Source organism: Setaria viridis, chromosome 9 (genome assembly GCF_005286985.2).
Source record: "Setaria viridis chromosome 9, Setaria_viridis_v4.0, whole genome shotgun sequence".
Classification (NCBI taxonomy): Eukaryota; Viridiplantae; Streptophyta; class Magnoliopsida; order Poales; family Poaceae; genus Setaria; species Setaria viridis.
The window spans coordinates 1,201,818-1,216,963 of record NC_048271.2 but is presented as its reverse complement, the minus strand read 5'-3'; the positions used below and the strand labels follow the sequence as shown (position 1 = coordinate 1,216,963).

The 15,146-nt window shown below is 46.3% G+C and overlaps 3 protein-coding genes across 3 annotated transcripts; 2 read left to right on the top strand and 1 right to left on the bottom strand.

The window, feature by feature from the left end:
- The first annotated feature begins 432 nt into the window (after positions 1-432).
- Positions 433-2,199, top strand: LOC117837252 (short-chain dehydrogenase reductase 3b). Its single transcript, XM_034716845.2, has 2 exons — positions 433-1,107; positions 1,205-2,199. Exons 1-2 carry the CDS (start codon positions 1,046-1,048, stop codon positions 1,989-1,991), a joined length of 849 nt encoding a protein of 282 aa, XP_034572736.1. The 5' UTR covers positions 433-1,045; the 3' UTR covers positions 1,992-2,199.
- A 1,149-nt stretch (positions 2,200-3,348) lies between these two features.
- On the top strand, positions 3,349-6,412 carry LOC117837251 (tRNA:m(4)X modification enzyme TRM13). The gene is made up of 9 exons (XM_034716844.2): positions 3,349-3,582; positions 3,661-3,735; positions 3,828-4,124; positions 4,216-4,453; positions 5,013-5,070; positions 5,245-5,331; positions 5,412-5,543; positions 5,700-5,838; positions 6,085-6,412. The coding sequence occupies exons 1-9, from the start codon at positions 3,461-3,463 to the stop codon at positions 6,305-6,307; spliced, it is 1,371 nt and encodes a 456-aa protein (XP_034572735.1). The 5' UTR covers positions 3,349-3,460; the 3' UTR covers positions 6,308-6,412.
- A 169-nt stretch (positions 6,413-6,581) lies between these two features.
- On the bottom strand, positions 6,582-12,744 carry LOC117837250 (squamosa promoter-binding-like protein 6). Its single transcript, XM_034716843.2, has 11 exons — positions 11,649-12,744; positions 11,146-11,327; positions 10,285-10,572; positions 9,978-10,207; positions 9,035-9,109; positions 8,853-8,960; positions 8,659-8,776; positions 8,417-8,558; positions 8,165-8,309; positions 7,481-8,071; positions 6,582-7,194 (listed from the first exon to the last, which is right to left on the bottom strand). The coding sequence occupies exons 1-11, from the start codon at positions 12,236-12,238 to the stop codon at positions 6,757-6,759; spliced, it is 2,907 nt and encodes a 968-aa protein (XP_034572734.1). The 5' UTR covers positions 12,239-12,744; the 3' UTR covers positions 6,582-6,756.
- Positions 12,745-15,146: the final 2,402 nt, after the last annotated feature.

Sequence of the window (15,146 nt, the reverse complement as noted above, 5' to 3'; positions counted from 1 at the left end):
GACAGAGAAGTGAAAAACGGAGGCCTGTGCTTTGAACACGGACGCAACGGCCGTTTGGCCGGCGAGATCAAGGCCTGAAGAGCAGTTGATTTGATCTCACTGCTGCTCTTGACCTGAGACAGCGAAACAGGAGATGGAGTTAATAGCATGACGGCGCGAGATCCAATAAGAGCATTGACCATCTAGAGGCTCCAACTGCCTTGCTCTGAGTCGCCGCCACTGAACTGAAAAGGCACATGCTCTCCCCAGGGTGTGAAGCGCGATCGACAACAGAAATTCCTGCAACATTTGCGCAGCAAGCTTCGCGTCTGACGGCGGCAACATCTTCCCCTAGCTAGAGATGGCACCTTCTTCTTGGAACAGACAGAACATTCGGCAATTTTAAAAGTGCAAGGTCGTTTATAGTAGAATGCAGTCGTTAAGAAGCGAATTACTAATGAAGAAATCCTGCAAGCGGAATTCGGTTCTGAAACCTTACTCGAGATTTCCCCTGTTTATTTAAAGGGAAAAAAATGGTGTCGTCTAGATTTGCTCTTGAGTTGCATTTCTTTTCTCACTTCCTGTTCAGATTTCTTGTATGGATTAGTAATGCAGTGCTAGCAGTGATCAGTGCCCGGGGCAGAGGAGGCATGCCAGCCAGAGCCGGGGGAGAGTGCCATGGCTCTGTCTGCCTCAAAGGGTGCAACCACCCATGGCCTCCACATGCACCTTATTCAGTAGTCGCTGCCTCCATCTCCTCCTTCCATCTCGGCTGCAACAGCTTTCACCGTCTTCTCCATCGATCCATTTTCGAGGAACAGGAACCCATGGTTGATCCAACAAAATCCTAAAGAATGATGACAGTAGCTAGTATGCTCAGAACAAAAGTAGTTTATTACTATTTTATACTATTTTGGGGCAATCAAGAATTAGTTTAGTTATCGATTTGCGAGTGTAACAACGCTCTATCATGTCCTCTCGATTACTTAAGATTTTTTTGTGTTTTTATTAAAATACTGACAAATTGACGAAATCTATAGAAAACTGTGGCCTATATAAACTCATCATGCGGAGCCTCATCCCTGACAACGCGCTAACCAAGCTAGCATCGACCATGTCCAAGCCAAGGTGAGTGTGCTGGCGCTGTTCATTTTCTTTGGTTGGAGTTGCGACGTGCGTGCAGCTCGTGCATTGACAAGGTTTGGGTTTTGATCGTCGGCGACAGGTTGGACGGCAAGGTTGCCATCGTCACCGGCGGCGCGAGCGGCATCGGCGAGGCGGCGGCGCGTCTGTTCGCGTCGAGCGGCGCCACGGTGGTGATCGCGGACATTCAGGACGCGCTGGGCGAGGCGGTGGCCGCGTCGGCCGGGTGCACGTTCATGCGGTGCGACGTGACGGACGAGGCGCAGGTGGAGGCGACGGTGGGCGCGGTGGTGGCGGCGCACGGGCGGCTGGACGTCATGCTCAGCAACGCCGGCGTGCTGCTCCCGACGGGGTCCGTGATGGACATGGACCTGGCGGAGCTGGACCGCGTGATGGCCGTCAACTTCCGCGGCGCCGCGGCGTGCGTGAAGCACGCGGCGCGCGCCATGGTGTCGCCGCCGGACAACGGCGCACGCGGCGGCGCCATCGTGTGCACGGCGAGCGTGGCGTCGCTCCAGGGCGGGTTCGGGCCGGCGTCGTACACGGCGTCCAAGCACGCGCTGCTGGGGCTGGTGCGTGCCGCGGCGGGGGAGCTCGGGCGCCACGGCGTGCGAGTCAACTGCGTGTCCCCCGGTGGCGTGGCCACGCCCATGAGCTGCGCGCTCATGGGCGTCGGGCCAGAGGAGCTGGAGGCCATGACGGTGCCGCACAACGTCCTGCGCGGGAAGGTGCTGCGGGCGGAGGACGTGGCGGAGGCGGCGCTGTTCCTGGCGTCCGACCAGGCCTCCTTCATCAGCGGCCACAACCTCGTCGTCGACGGTGCCACCACCGCCGTCAACCCCGCCGTGCTGCACACCGTCGGCCTGTGAACACCAAACACGCAGTAGATATTTCCAAACATGTTCCATCCTTTTGATTTCTATTGCTCTGTTATTCCGTTTTCTTTGTTCATACATACTTCTCCAGAGTGTCATGAATCATGAATGAAACAGTAGCGCAAACCATTGTAGCCTGTACGAGAATTCTCAACTCTGTAAAACAGCTATGCCGCCATTGTTGTCTTGCCATGTTGTGGAATCAGAGAAAGCAGATCGACCTGCCGCTGGCTGGCGGCGCAACTGGGCGGATTTTGAAGTCTGAACCCGAGGCGCTGTTGGTCAGTGTCGCCCATGAGGCTACCATCAAAGTCAGCCAGTGGGGCACGTGCATCTGGCAAAACTCAAAAGGGATTCGGCAACTAGTCGTTGTGCTTGCAAATCGCAATCACTGCTGTTTGACACTTGACGGGCAGAGAGATTAGTTTAACAGCGTCCTCTTTGAAACTTCGAGATCTTGTCCGAGCAAGAACTGAGCACCCGAGTTTCGAGGGCAGCGCCTGCTCCTGCCTGACGGGAAGAGGAGAGTGATCTTCTCAGCGGAAACAGTTACCTGCAGTAGTCTGACTCGGAGTGATCAGTAGCTCTGTGCAGAGCCTCTATAGATCGTCATCTGTTGTCGCTCGGCAACGTCGACGAGCTGGTAAAGCACCAATCGATCTTACTAGTACAGACAAGTTCAGTGCAGCGCAACAAGCACCAATCGTCATCTGAGTAACGTCTGAATATCCATTGCTGCTATTCAGCTGAATCATTCACTCTGAACTGTCGCATTTTGTGCTGCGGGAACTAACATTCGAGGCTGTTCTTTGTTAGTTTTGTTCGATAATGGCCTGAGAAAAAGAGATCAGAGTGACCACTTCGAGTGCATCAAGTTCCAATCTTTGGCTGTCAGTCGCCGGCCGTTCGGGACGAGGCCATCGCGCGTAACCAGCCTCCCGCTTCGAGAGAATGAACGCCACCCACGTTCTCAACGCACTCGAGAGGCGGCGCAAATCCGGAGTTGCTCTCTGGTCAGGCCTCGAGCAGCGAGGCGGAGGCGGTGGTCCGGCGGCGGCGGGACTCGCGAGGAAGGAGACGACGACGTGAAGGGGCTTTCCTGCTAAAACACACCAGGGCCTCTAAGATTCGTCTCGATCTGGACCCTACGTGGTTGATCAAACGGTCGCCCTAGGACCAAATTTGGATCGCGATTACCAATTGGGGTTCGTATTAGAGAATTTTATATTTAATTAGGGGTTCAAGTGTAAAATACTCGCACCCCGTCTTTTCCTTGGGCTGATCTAAACCGCTTATATTGGATCACACGGTCACTATGCCCCTGCCAAGACCTCTGTTTCCCCTGAACCCACACCCTCCGGCCGGCCGGCGGCAGTGTTCTGCGTTCCTTTCCTCCCCCGCCGTCTCCCTCTTCTCCGCCGCCGCCGCCGCCGCCGCCGCCGCCGCCGCCGCCGCCGTCAGATATGGGCCGTGCACCGGCGAACGGCAAGCGCTCACCACCACCGCCTCCTCCTCCAGGCCGTTGCCACTTCTGGCTCCCCAACAAGCGCCGCCACTGCGCCAACTCCCCCCTCCCGTCCTCTCAGTAAGCAACTCCGACTAAGCTTCTTCGCTCGTCAGCCTAACCCATGAGCCCTAATCCCTGGCTCATCCTGCTCCTCAGGTATTGCGGGAACCACCTACCCGAGTCCGCTTCTGGCGCCGGCCGCCGCGTGCCCTGCCCCGTCGACCCCTCCCAGTAAGCCCCACCCCCACCCAACCATTTGGGTTGGCTAGCATCGCCGGCCGCCCCTAACTCAGTAACCTCCGCCTTACTCTTGTCATGCGCAGCACGGTGCTTGAGGAGAACCTGGAGGAGCACGTCGGCAAGTGCCCCCTGAAGAAGCAGGTCGCCGCACTCGCCGCGCAGCCGTACTACTCCAAGGGCATCAACTCCGGCGGGTCCGAGGCCGGCCGCGGCATCACGTCGGCGGAGAAGCGTGCGGCCGTATACAGGCTTACGGACGATGAGTTCCGGGGTCTGCTTGGTAAGATCCGGTCGGTGCACGCCGCGGCAGCCGTGGCGATGCGCGAGTCCTATCTCATCACCGATGCTTGCGACAAATGGATGAGCGGGCAGGTCGATAGGTGGGGGGATTCTCCATGTTGGTTGTGTAAGGCTCATTCTTCTAGTGGTGTGTGTGATTTCTGATGGTGGATTGGACCCATTGGACTACAGGAAGGTGCCATACCAAGAGAAGCATGTCGCGCAGCAGGCATCCATTGTTGGAAACATGGAGGCATTTGGCTTGTTGCGGAAGGGTGGCGCTGATGTGGTGGGTGGGGAGAATGTGGCAGTGAGTGCTCAGGCGGTTATGGAATTTGGAGCTGGAAGAGGGTACTTGACTCAGGTGCTCGTGGACTGTTACGGGATTAGGAATGTGTTTTTGGTTGAGAGACGGTCCTACAAGCTTAAGGTCAGTAAATCTAAACAAGTCATTGTGCTTTCGGGATAAAATCCACTTGATCTGTATTAATGCTTGCTGTTGGTTACTGTATTTTGCGAAATTGAGCTTGACTTCCACAAAGCCGTCAACTCTGCACCATAGTTAGGCTTAGTAGTCAATATATTGCCTCTCAATTTTTTTTGCAAAATGACCTGAGTTTTTGCAACCTCTTGCTGTTTTGTGGTTTACCATGTTCAATGTAGCCTGTACTTTGCAATTGCAATCTAATTTTAATACGCAATGACTTGAGTACTTTTTCAAAACAAAAATTGACTTGTGTACTAGTGTAATGTGCAGTTGTCTCATGTGTTGTTTCTAGTGATGTGAAAATTTATATATTTAGCTTGTTATTCTTTTCTGAGTTTAATGCCACTGCAGTTAATTTGGAGATTTCTAACATTTTGGATAATATGCTATTTTCTAGAGTAAGCTTGATTGTGCTGTGAATTTTTGGAACATATTAGCAGCTTGCTGTTATGCTTAATCTGATTTCCCCAAGATAAGTTCTTTAACCACCTAAAATTTCTAGGCTGATCGAAGCTTGCGTCAAAATGAAGATGTTACCTTGGAGCGTTTAAGAATTGATAGTAAGATTTCTCTTTCTTTATATATTGGATTTGAGTGCTTTGCAAGCACCTCCTTAACTGAATCTTTTTGCGTGCAACTGAGCTGGTTCAATTGATCATTTATATTTGGGTGGTTGTACTTTCTGAAACAAATATAATCACTGATAAGGAACATAAACACACTGGACAATGCAGTTGAGGATTTGAACCTACATGGAATAGAGGCATTGAGGGGACTTAAGTATCTAGCAATTGGAAAACATCTTTGTGGACCTGCAACAGGTTGTCATAATATTTGAAATTTATGCATTCACTTCATGTTGAGAAAAGTTTATCTAAGAAAATTTGTTTTCCATCGCCAGATATGACCATGACTTGCTGTCTCCCTGAACAATATGACCAAACAGAAGAAAGGGTCCATGGCAAACATAGTCTTCAGGGCCTTGCTCTAGCTACCTGCTGCCACCATCTTTGTCAATGGAAGCATTATGCAAGTAATTTCTTTTCTAAGATTGCTAAGCATTTCAACAAAAAGAAAATGAGATGTGTTCACTTTCACCTCATATTTATAAAAGTTTGTTCTCTCTTGAAAATTGTAGCAAAGCTGTTTAAATTGCTTGCCAAGTAATTTTGTTTTCTTATTCCTGCAGATAAATCTTTCCTCTCAGGACTAGATATTACAGAGGAAGAATTCCATGCCATAACATGGTTTAGCAGTTGGGCTGTCGATGGTGATCACAGCTCCCCAGGTTCCTATGCGGAGGTTGAAGACACGTCTTCTGAAGTCAGGTTGGTTATCATTAAGCACAATTATCCTTGAGTCTTGTCTGCATTTTCTATTGCCGTGAAAGATATTCTGCTCCAACCTTTAGCCTCGTCTGGGCATCTTTCCCGGTTATCTGAAGGTTATTTTTTATCAACATTCAAACATTTGAATAACGCCCATAATTCGTTCTCTGGAATTTTAAGATGCAGTGCATTGCAAGCTTGATATGTATTTGTTGACTTTTTTGTGTGTGTTGGACCTCGTTGCAGAGAACCAGAGAAGCCTGATCCAGAGATCATCGGAATTGAGAGAATAATCCGAAGTATACCAACAGGGGAGAGGGCCTCTCTAGGATTCATGTGTAAAGACATCATTGATACCGGGAGGCTGTTATGGCTTAGACATAAGGGTCTAGTTGCAGATCTTGTAAGCTATGTTCCATCAAATATTTCACCAGAGAACCGTCTACTAATCGCAAAGTGCACATCTTGATTTTGCTGAACAGAAAGTGCGTGTGTTTCAGCCCTGCGAAAATTCAGGAACTTGAGTTGTAAAATATCATTTCAACAAATACAATCTTTGAGATTTTCGACATCATTCCAAGTGTAGATATTATGCCTCAATTCTTAACCTGTCCTGTATCACATAAGGACAAGAGGTCAACATATATACAAACAAGAACATGTTTTTATTCTGATGGTTCACAAAAGCTCCGAAAAGAATGAATTCTACAATAAAAAAGATGGATGGATGTAATGGAAGCATGTTAGGTTGTAAATATAGTTGATATTGACGATGTGTAAGCTTACAGCAGCGACAGGATCCTGCTTTAAATACAAAGGAACTTCTTCACACGGCAATTATGTTCCTTTGATCTTACCCACTACACTAAAGCTCTCAACTTACAAACGAAAGCTAGGCTTATTTCATCCTAAACCTTCTCACATCGGTCCACGCTCCAACAACTCCCATCTGAATGTGGGGGCGGCATAAACCCTGGGAAAGGTGTGAAGAAGTATGCCCACACAGACACAAACCACGGCAACTCCCATCACCGTTAGCATTGCTGGCCGGTAAAGGAAGGTCCTTGCCCTAGAATTTGGATACACCCGCGCCTGTTGGGTGCAGAGGAGGCAACCTGGCACTGATGCAGACATTGGCCTGCAGATCTCAAGGCTAACATCACCAGGCTTAACACCATCAGTTATTACAGAGCACATACTGCTTGGAACACCGAGGACAACATGACCTTTGCCAAGATGCTTATCAATCTTCCTTTGGACTAGATTCAGGTAAGCATCATTGCCTCTCTGGCGAGCATAATCTTCTGGTGTGAAGCCTGTCTCATCCCGTGCATTGCTCCACGCGCTAATTCCAACCTGGAAGGGATAGGTCATAACAGACACGTTAGATGTAAGTAATAAGATTCAACTCTATTAATTGAAAATATTAGGCTACATATATAAATAGTGTATGTGACATCTCATAATTCATTCATTCATCAATTTATAGTTCAATGCATGCACATCTGTATGTGGCTTCAGTTAAGATCAAGAGAATGATAATTTACTACTAAGTTGCTACTGATCTCCTGTTGTAAATTAATAAAATTAGCTCGACTTGAGGTGGTGGGAAAAAGGCAAAATTCCAAGAAAAAGAGGATACCAGTCCAGGATCATCAGTAAGCACATCCAATACATCCTCTGCATCATTGGTGGCAGCTGCTACATGAAGGGGGGTAATTGTTGAAGGGCCCGGAGCATCTGGTCGGAATAGGTATGTCTGTGCAGTTCCCTTCAAGTTTTTATTCGGTTTATATCTCAGCAGAAATCTAATCATTTGAACGGACTTCCTTCGCACAGCAGCGTGCAACAAATTTTCTGAAAGTACCACCTCTTCTGGAGATCGGGATCCCACATCAATAAGGCCAATAAATAAGAAATCTAACAACATTTTAACCACAGCACACCACTCCCGCTCCATGGCAAATATACCAAGATTCCTGAACCTCCACATGTTGAAGGTAGCAAGAGGTGTATCCATTTCATCCTGTTTAGACATTACGTTTGCTCTATGAAGAAGCCAACCCAGCTCATTTAGAAACTCCAAGGCTTGGTCCCTGGCAATATCATTGGCATCTGCATTTTTGTTACTGGAGGACTCAAATATGCTCTCCAGCTCAGAAACCTCGGAGCATACATCCTTCTCAGCAATTATAAAGGGGAAGAAGCCATTGCTAAATCCACTATCTTCAACCTGAAATTGCAGGTGATATTCAGGGGAAATTCAAGGTTACAGAAGACAACCGAGATCATCACATCATAAGAACAGCTATATAACAATCTGTACCTCCATAAATCCTCTTCCTCTTGGACCAGGGATGGAACAACAAAAACTGAGGCATTCGATGTCACTATCCTCGTAATTAACATCATCTGCTACAGTACCTGTGTCTTCCTGGAATATAGAACGTCCTTCAAATGAACAAATTAGCCTGCAAGCATGAGAAGATGGTATTAGATGCAAATGAATAAGCTGAAGGAAACATCATATTAACTACTTCATAAATAAGTTAATTTAAATTCAAGATGATAAAAGTACCTTGAGGAATTACTGAGTAGGTTAAAACCTTCTACCCTGAAATTTATTGTTGCAGAATAAGGTGCAGCAACTGGTCTGACACGTAAAATCTTACAGTAATGGTGAGAACTGGATGCCAGTGGTCTGTCCAACATAATTTGACCTGCAGTAACATGAACGAAAAAGTGTGATAATTAAGAAATTTCCTACATAAAGAATACAGAATGAAATTTGAACAGCAGCATAGCTGTAAGGAGGCTCACCATTGTGCATAAAAGCTAACTGTCGTCGAACCATCACAAATACCAAGCCAGATGCCCAAAAGTCACCGGTGGAGCTATTCAAAAGCTTATCCAGGTGCAGGCTCATATTATCAGAAAGCTGTAGGAAAGACCATTAATAATCAAACAAAAAAAGGGCACTACTTTGACATACAAAAATTAAGAATGGGGCGTACCTCTCGCCATGCAGACTCAACTAGCCGAAGATATACGGTTAGAATAATACAGCCAGGTCTAATATAGCTCTCTATATCAGTAGGACTACTAGACAACCAACCAAGAATCTGAAAAATCAGGATTTAAGTGTTAGGTTCAAGATATATTTTCCTGTCCCTTGCTGAGAGAATGCATAATTTACCTGTGACCGCAAAACTGGAGGTAAATCACTGGGAACTTTGTTGAAAAGCTTGAAGACAATCTTATCAGTCCGGCACTGCAAGAAAAATAATCAGAATCAGGTGTTTCACAAGAAAAAAGAGGGCATCTAAGCATAATTAGGTGCAATCCAAGTATCTTGGTGTTTGTGTGGGTGCTACCAAGACTATGGCTGATTGGCTGTTAACATAAATTTCTTCATGCATATCTTTCTATATACATCGGAAGGCTGTCCAGTTCATGTTAAGACATTTTTAGTACTCGCCTGGCATTTCCGTACAGAGGATGCAACGAAGAGCGTGTCTATCTGATTCATTATCTAATCAACGTGACTTTGAAGAGAAATTTTAGAGATGCATGAATTTTTTTACTTCTAGGTATGGATCTTGGGGATTGAACACTTGTTTTGTGCACTGTTCCATTAAAATCCACTCTACAAGATCTTTTCTGTTTTAGTTGTTGACGTCTTCACAATTTCTAGTAAGGGTATCAAAAAGTCAGGTAGGTCTAAAAGTCAGAAGGTTGAAACAGTAAAGGTAGGAGTTATTAACTCCCTATAAAGCGAAGCACTGGATTCCCAATCTAGTCCTGCATAAACCAAATGTATTTGACATCTCGCTCCCTCATTCAGGTGCATTGAAACCTTATTCCAATTCAAATTCCAATCCTTAATATTCTCCACCTAAGAAAGATAGTTCCTGATAACAGTCTGATGCATATGTATATACACACACACTATTCCAGCAGCATATTGGTGGGCGGCTAGTGAGTCGTTAATTTCCCACTAAAAAGATATAGTAAGTCAAAATCTGTTTCATCAATATATAAAGCTATTACTATACAGACTGATAAGTCGTACTTGAACTCATAATCTGCCCTTTAGCATTCTTTATATGGAGTCTATTCCAAATAAATAAAAGACAAACCTGAGCATCTCCATTTGAGCTTGACAATGATTGTGTTGATGTTGAATCTGAATTGCCACTAGTCTGTGGTGGACTTTGATTAGAATCTTGCTGCATCCATGATGCACAATTAGGAGAATCGGCTGCCTTAAAGGGAGGTGGAGGTGAACCTTCTTGCCCATCCTCAAAGCCTTCCGTATCATGGCAAGTGTCATTCAGATCAAAATCCTTAAGCTTGCATGATGTAGGCTCTGTGCAGGCAGGGAAAATGTAAGCTGAAATTGTTAATGACAAAACAATTTCTCCAAGTTTTAACAATGCATCATACCTGGAGTTACCACTATGGTAGCCTTCGATTGTACTGGCACAGCAGACGATGATGCCTGTCCACGATGACTACCATTCACGAAAGGCAACTGAGAGTTAGATGGCCCTGCAGCCTCTTCAGCAGCATTAGCTGTTCCAGAGGTTCCAGCATTTGATCCATTTTGCAGGCTTTGGTATGCCTCCAGGAGTTTACATAGTTCTTTTGGCTCCAGTGATTTGGCAACAGACCCTAGGTTCTTCAAAAGAGTGGATAGCAGCTCCTGGCTGTTTGAATGCTGAACACTGTCAGCTGCAAGTACAATTTTAGGAGTCATGTATCTTCCTGAATATGACCATTGAGTAGTTCTGCAGGCTACTCACTATGATGATAATAGTGCAGTTTGGACGCACTAATTATATTGGAGACAAGCTTTCACAGGCAACAAGGAATAGCTAGTAAATAGAAATAATTTTAGGTCAACCAGCTAGTAATAGCAGCATTATGTCAGTGTAGGATGCTAAATTGCTCAATATGATACACTAGCACGCAGCTGATTGGGGGTGGGGGGACTTCCTATGAGCAATCCTAGAATTTTCTAAAATAAACCAAATACATGGAACTTCCAGCACACATAATACCATGTACACCTCATGGCCCTAAAACTATTCAATTTTTTTTTTATCAACATGTCAAATAGAGTAACAAGAACTCATATAATCTTGTAAAAAGGAATATGATCGCAGCTAGTCTTAACTTAAGTCTATACCAAGAAAATTTCATTAAAGCATTACTTTTACATAGGACTGAAGGGAAAATAAAGTATACAAGTATCAGAACTTCATATGTAGAATAGAAAACTGTATATGTAGTTAGCAAACTTACAGTTCAAATTAGCACAAATTCCAATAAGACTCAGCAATAAATAATTGCTGACTTTGTCCTCAATTGAAGCAGCCCCGCCAATTGTGATATCAGGGCGAGTTTTCCTCCTACGTCTATTGTGGCCTGCTAAGCGTCGCCGGCAACTTCTCTTCCCTTCATCAAATTCTTGAAGAAGGTGAAATCTGCACAAGAACATGTATAATAATTACAGAGAACTAAAATTTATATTAAAAGTTTCCTTTCAAACAATTTTTCACTGAAATATTGCCTTGCAGTTACAGTCTAAAGATGATAATGTGCCTTTTTCGTTTATTTTATTCTACAGCTGTCATGGATTATGGTGATTCTCAAATATCAATGGTCTGAAAACATCATCTTGATCAGAGTTTGCACGTATCCAAAGTCTGTCTGGCTGCGCTAAATATAGCTTGCATGAGATATCCTACGCTCGTCTCCTATATACAAAATAATTACGTGTATGGCAAAGGAACCATAAAACTAACCTACTGCATTGCTGGCAGAACCTCTGGACAGTGTTCCCGACCACAGCAGTGCTGGCCTTAGCATGCATCTCGCAGACCTTGTGCCGGCGGTGGTAATCCTTCGCTGCAGTCAGATCCGCCCCACAGCCCTCAACCTGGCATGACGGCCCACTTGAGCTGCCACCTTGCACCCTGATCTTCTTTCCATTTCTCTCATCCTCATTTACATCACCACCCTCCATCGCTCCGGCACCAACAGCATTACCCCCAATTCTCAAGCTCAGTGACCCACCACCATTCACAATGGCGTCCTGATCCTCTCTGTCATCATCATCAATGACCACCACCCTTTTCCTCTTATCAGAATCGCCTCCAAGGCCATTCCTAGCCACCTCTGCCTCGGCTTCCTCGGATGATGATGGCGAGCTGTTCAATCCTGAGCCATGCGCCGCAGCAGTGGGCACCGGTGTGGCAACAAAGCCCTCACTGTCCCAGCTCCAATCGTTGAGGTCCCAGCCAAACACTCTGCTCTCACGCCTGTTCAGGTCAAGCTCACCCAGCCCGCCGCCGTACAAGTGGCTGCTCTGCGCACCGAGCCTGGCGGCCTCCATGTCCCCTCACCTCCCAAAACTCTACACGAACCTTCGATCACAGCTAGCCTCCCCGACTCTTCGAAGGAGCGCAGCAACCGCGGGAGCCGAGAGATCTAGTCGGCTCCCCTCCCACTCTGAAAATCGACGAAAGTGACGCCCACGCAGTCCCGGATCCACACCAGAGAAACCCACATGACCTCGCGCCTCCACATCCGGCAAGCAGGAATCAGAAACGCCGCCGCCAATCCGAGCTCATACGGCGCGAATCACCGAAACATTGCAGGGGAGAAAAATACTGAGGCGAATCAGCGAGACACCAAACCGAGCAAATTGGCGGCCCAGGCCGCAGCTTCGGGAACGAATCGAGCTCCGGAGTTGACGAACTGGGCGAATCCCGCTGGAGATGGAGGAATTTGCGAGGAAGTTTTGGTGGGAAGGCAGCAACGGAGTCGAGGTGGGGAGCAGAGGTGGAGGGGAAAGAGCAGAAAGGGCAGAGATGGGATGGCATGTGTGAGTGGGGAGATGATAGATAGGGACCCGTAGCGGGGTGGCCTAGTCCAAACAGTGCCGCCACAAAATTGCACGCCGCACCCCAGCGGCTACACGACAATCGGCACCGAGCAAAGGGAAATTAGTGTGGGTAGCCAGCTTTTCAAAGGTTTGTTGCAATGATAGGAGGATCCAACATGTCAATATTGTACTTGATGGTATCTTAGAGGCTAGAAAGTACGATTAACCGGTTTTGAGTTAGAACGGACGCTAAATTCCATCCCGTTTGAACAGGTGAGAGAAGCAAAAGTGTACAACCGCACACGTCTAAAGATAAGGTGATGACCAAAGATACTAACTGCATACGACATTCGTATGACGACTAGATAATGTCGTGATGTATGTCAAATTTGACTATGACGATATATCGAGAAAAGGTAGATTCCGCATGGGAGGAGCCGAGCAGGTCCTTAATCGTGTATAAAAGTTGTAACAGCGATATAAAACAGTTGTAATAGTAGTATAACGAGTTATGTGACACCTCAAGTTTACAACATATGCGGGACAAGTATAACTAGCAAAATCATCTAAAGTTTGATAAGCACGATGCATGTTACTTAGTTATTGTCTTAATGCATCTGTAATAACTCTGTTGAGGAGAGCATGTGCAAAAAAAGAGCATGGAAATGGAATATGGGTGGCTTAGATCATCTTAGTTATTATAGAATGGACACTCGTATGCCCACCTTAAATTTACTTGTAAAAGTTTGCTATCTTGAGAAAGTCGTGATTTTGTCATGCAACTCTTGATCCGTAGTTAACAAATTTAGAAAAACACCTTGTTGTCATTACCACAGGCTGCGCTTACTCATTTTGTCGTCTCTCACCGTAAACGTAACAAACCGCGACCGTGTGCACGATGCGTGTGTGTCCATAGCCGCACAAGCTCCCTAGCTTCCACGGTCATTTCAGCATGGTTGCTCGTGTGCCATTGGGCCACCAACTACCATGCCACGGCTAGCTAAGCAAATTCACTCTAGCCGATTCAATTCGACTCACTTTTGTGGTGTTAGCTATCATGGTTGCCACAATCATATCAGGGAGCCGCACTAGCTAGCAACACACTCCGCAGCTGCTAATCCCATCGTGGCCTCAAGAGTCAAGACCGTAGAGAATGATAATGCATGCTGCGATGGATGGGGATTATAGCATGACAAGCAGTTGACTTGCCATGAGTAACATACTAGGATTACCACCTCGTCCTCGTATGATTCGCCCACGCGTGATCACCACCACCTTCACCAGTAGAAAGTTAGCGTGGTGCTTGCTTGGATTATTATCGGATAGTTTAAGGACATAATTCGGGCTGCCTTTATCTGGTGCGGCGGCAGGGAAGTCTGAACTGGAGTGTTTGTATACCTGATCAAGCTTTTGCATGCGTCAAACCAGCTGGTAGAAAGAATCTCTAGCTTTTCTTTTCTTCGAGGAAAAATGTTCCCATTGGCTGGGTGCATGCTGCTAGTAGGTAGTTTCATTCTTAGACCATGTTTAGTTACCTCCAAACTCCCAACTTTGACACTATGCAAAAAGAAGATTTCCATCACATCAAACTTGTGGTACATGCATGGAGTACTAAATGTAGACGAAATCAAAAACTAATTGCACAATTTTGTTGTACTTTGCGAGACGAATCTTTTAAGCCTAATTAGTCAATATTTGGACAATAATTCACAAATACAAACGAAACGCTATAGTTGCGCATTTATGGCAAAATGCCAATTTTGCCACTTTCAAATTAGAAACTAAAGCCTTAGACTCGTGATGTTCTCTCACTGCGAATAAAAATGTACTGCTACACTAGTTGAGGAACACGGTTTTCTCGGTCGAGGCGCACGAGCATCAAGTCTACCGCGTCTCTAGCTTCAAGATCCAAACCGAGTGACAAGTGGTCAGACGACTTTAACACCTGTTGACCGTCGACCCCCTCATTTTTTCCCACGAAGCTTCACAAGATCGAGCTCAGCGGCAATGGTAAAGATCCAATTTCGGGTCGAGTTCAGCGGCAAGCCAAATCGAGCTCCTCAGCCCAAATCGAATCTGACAAGGAACAATAATTGACTCCTCTGCCATAATCGACTTGGCGCAATCTAACCTGATATTGGCCTTGGTTTATGATTTTTTTTCCAGGAATCTGTCTTGTTTTCTTGGCTGCAGCGCGCTCTGGATCCGCTTCTTGCTGCTGTTCTTGGGGAAGCTTCTTCTGAGGGAATGAATGGGGAAACGTGGGCAAGGCAAGCAGGCAAACTTTCAAATGATATGGCCTTTCTTGCCTCACCTACCCTTGCACCTGGCTAAGCGAGTTCATCAAAGGTTCCGAACACGCTCGTGCATGAGAGGTAAGATGGACATAACCATCATTTAGCTGATCGATCCAAAC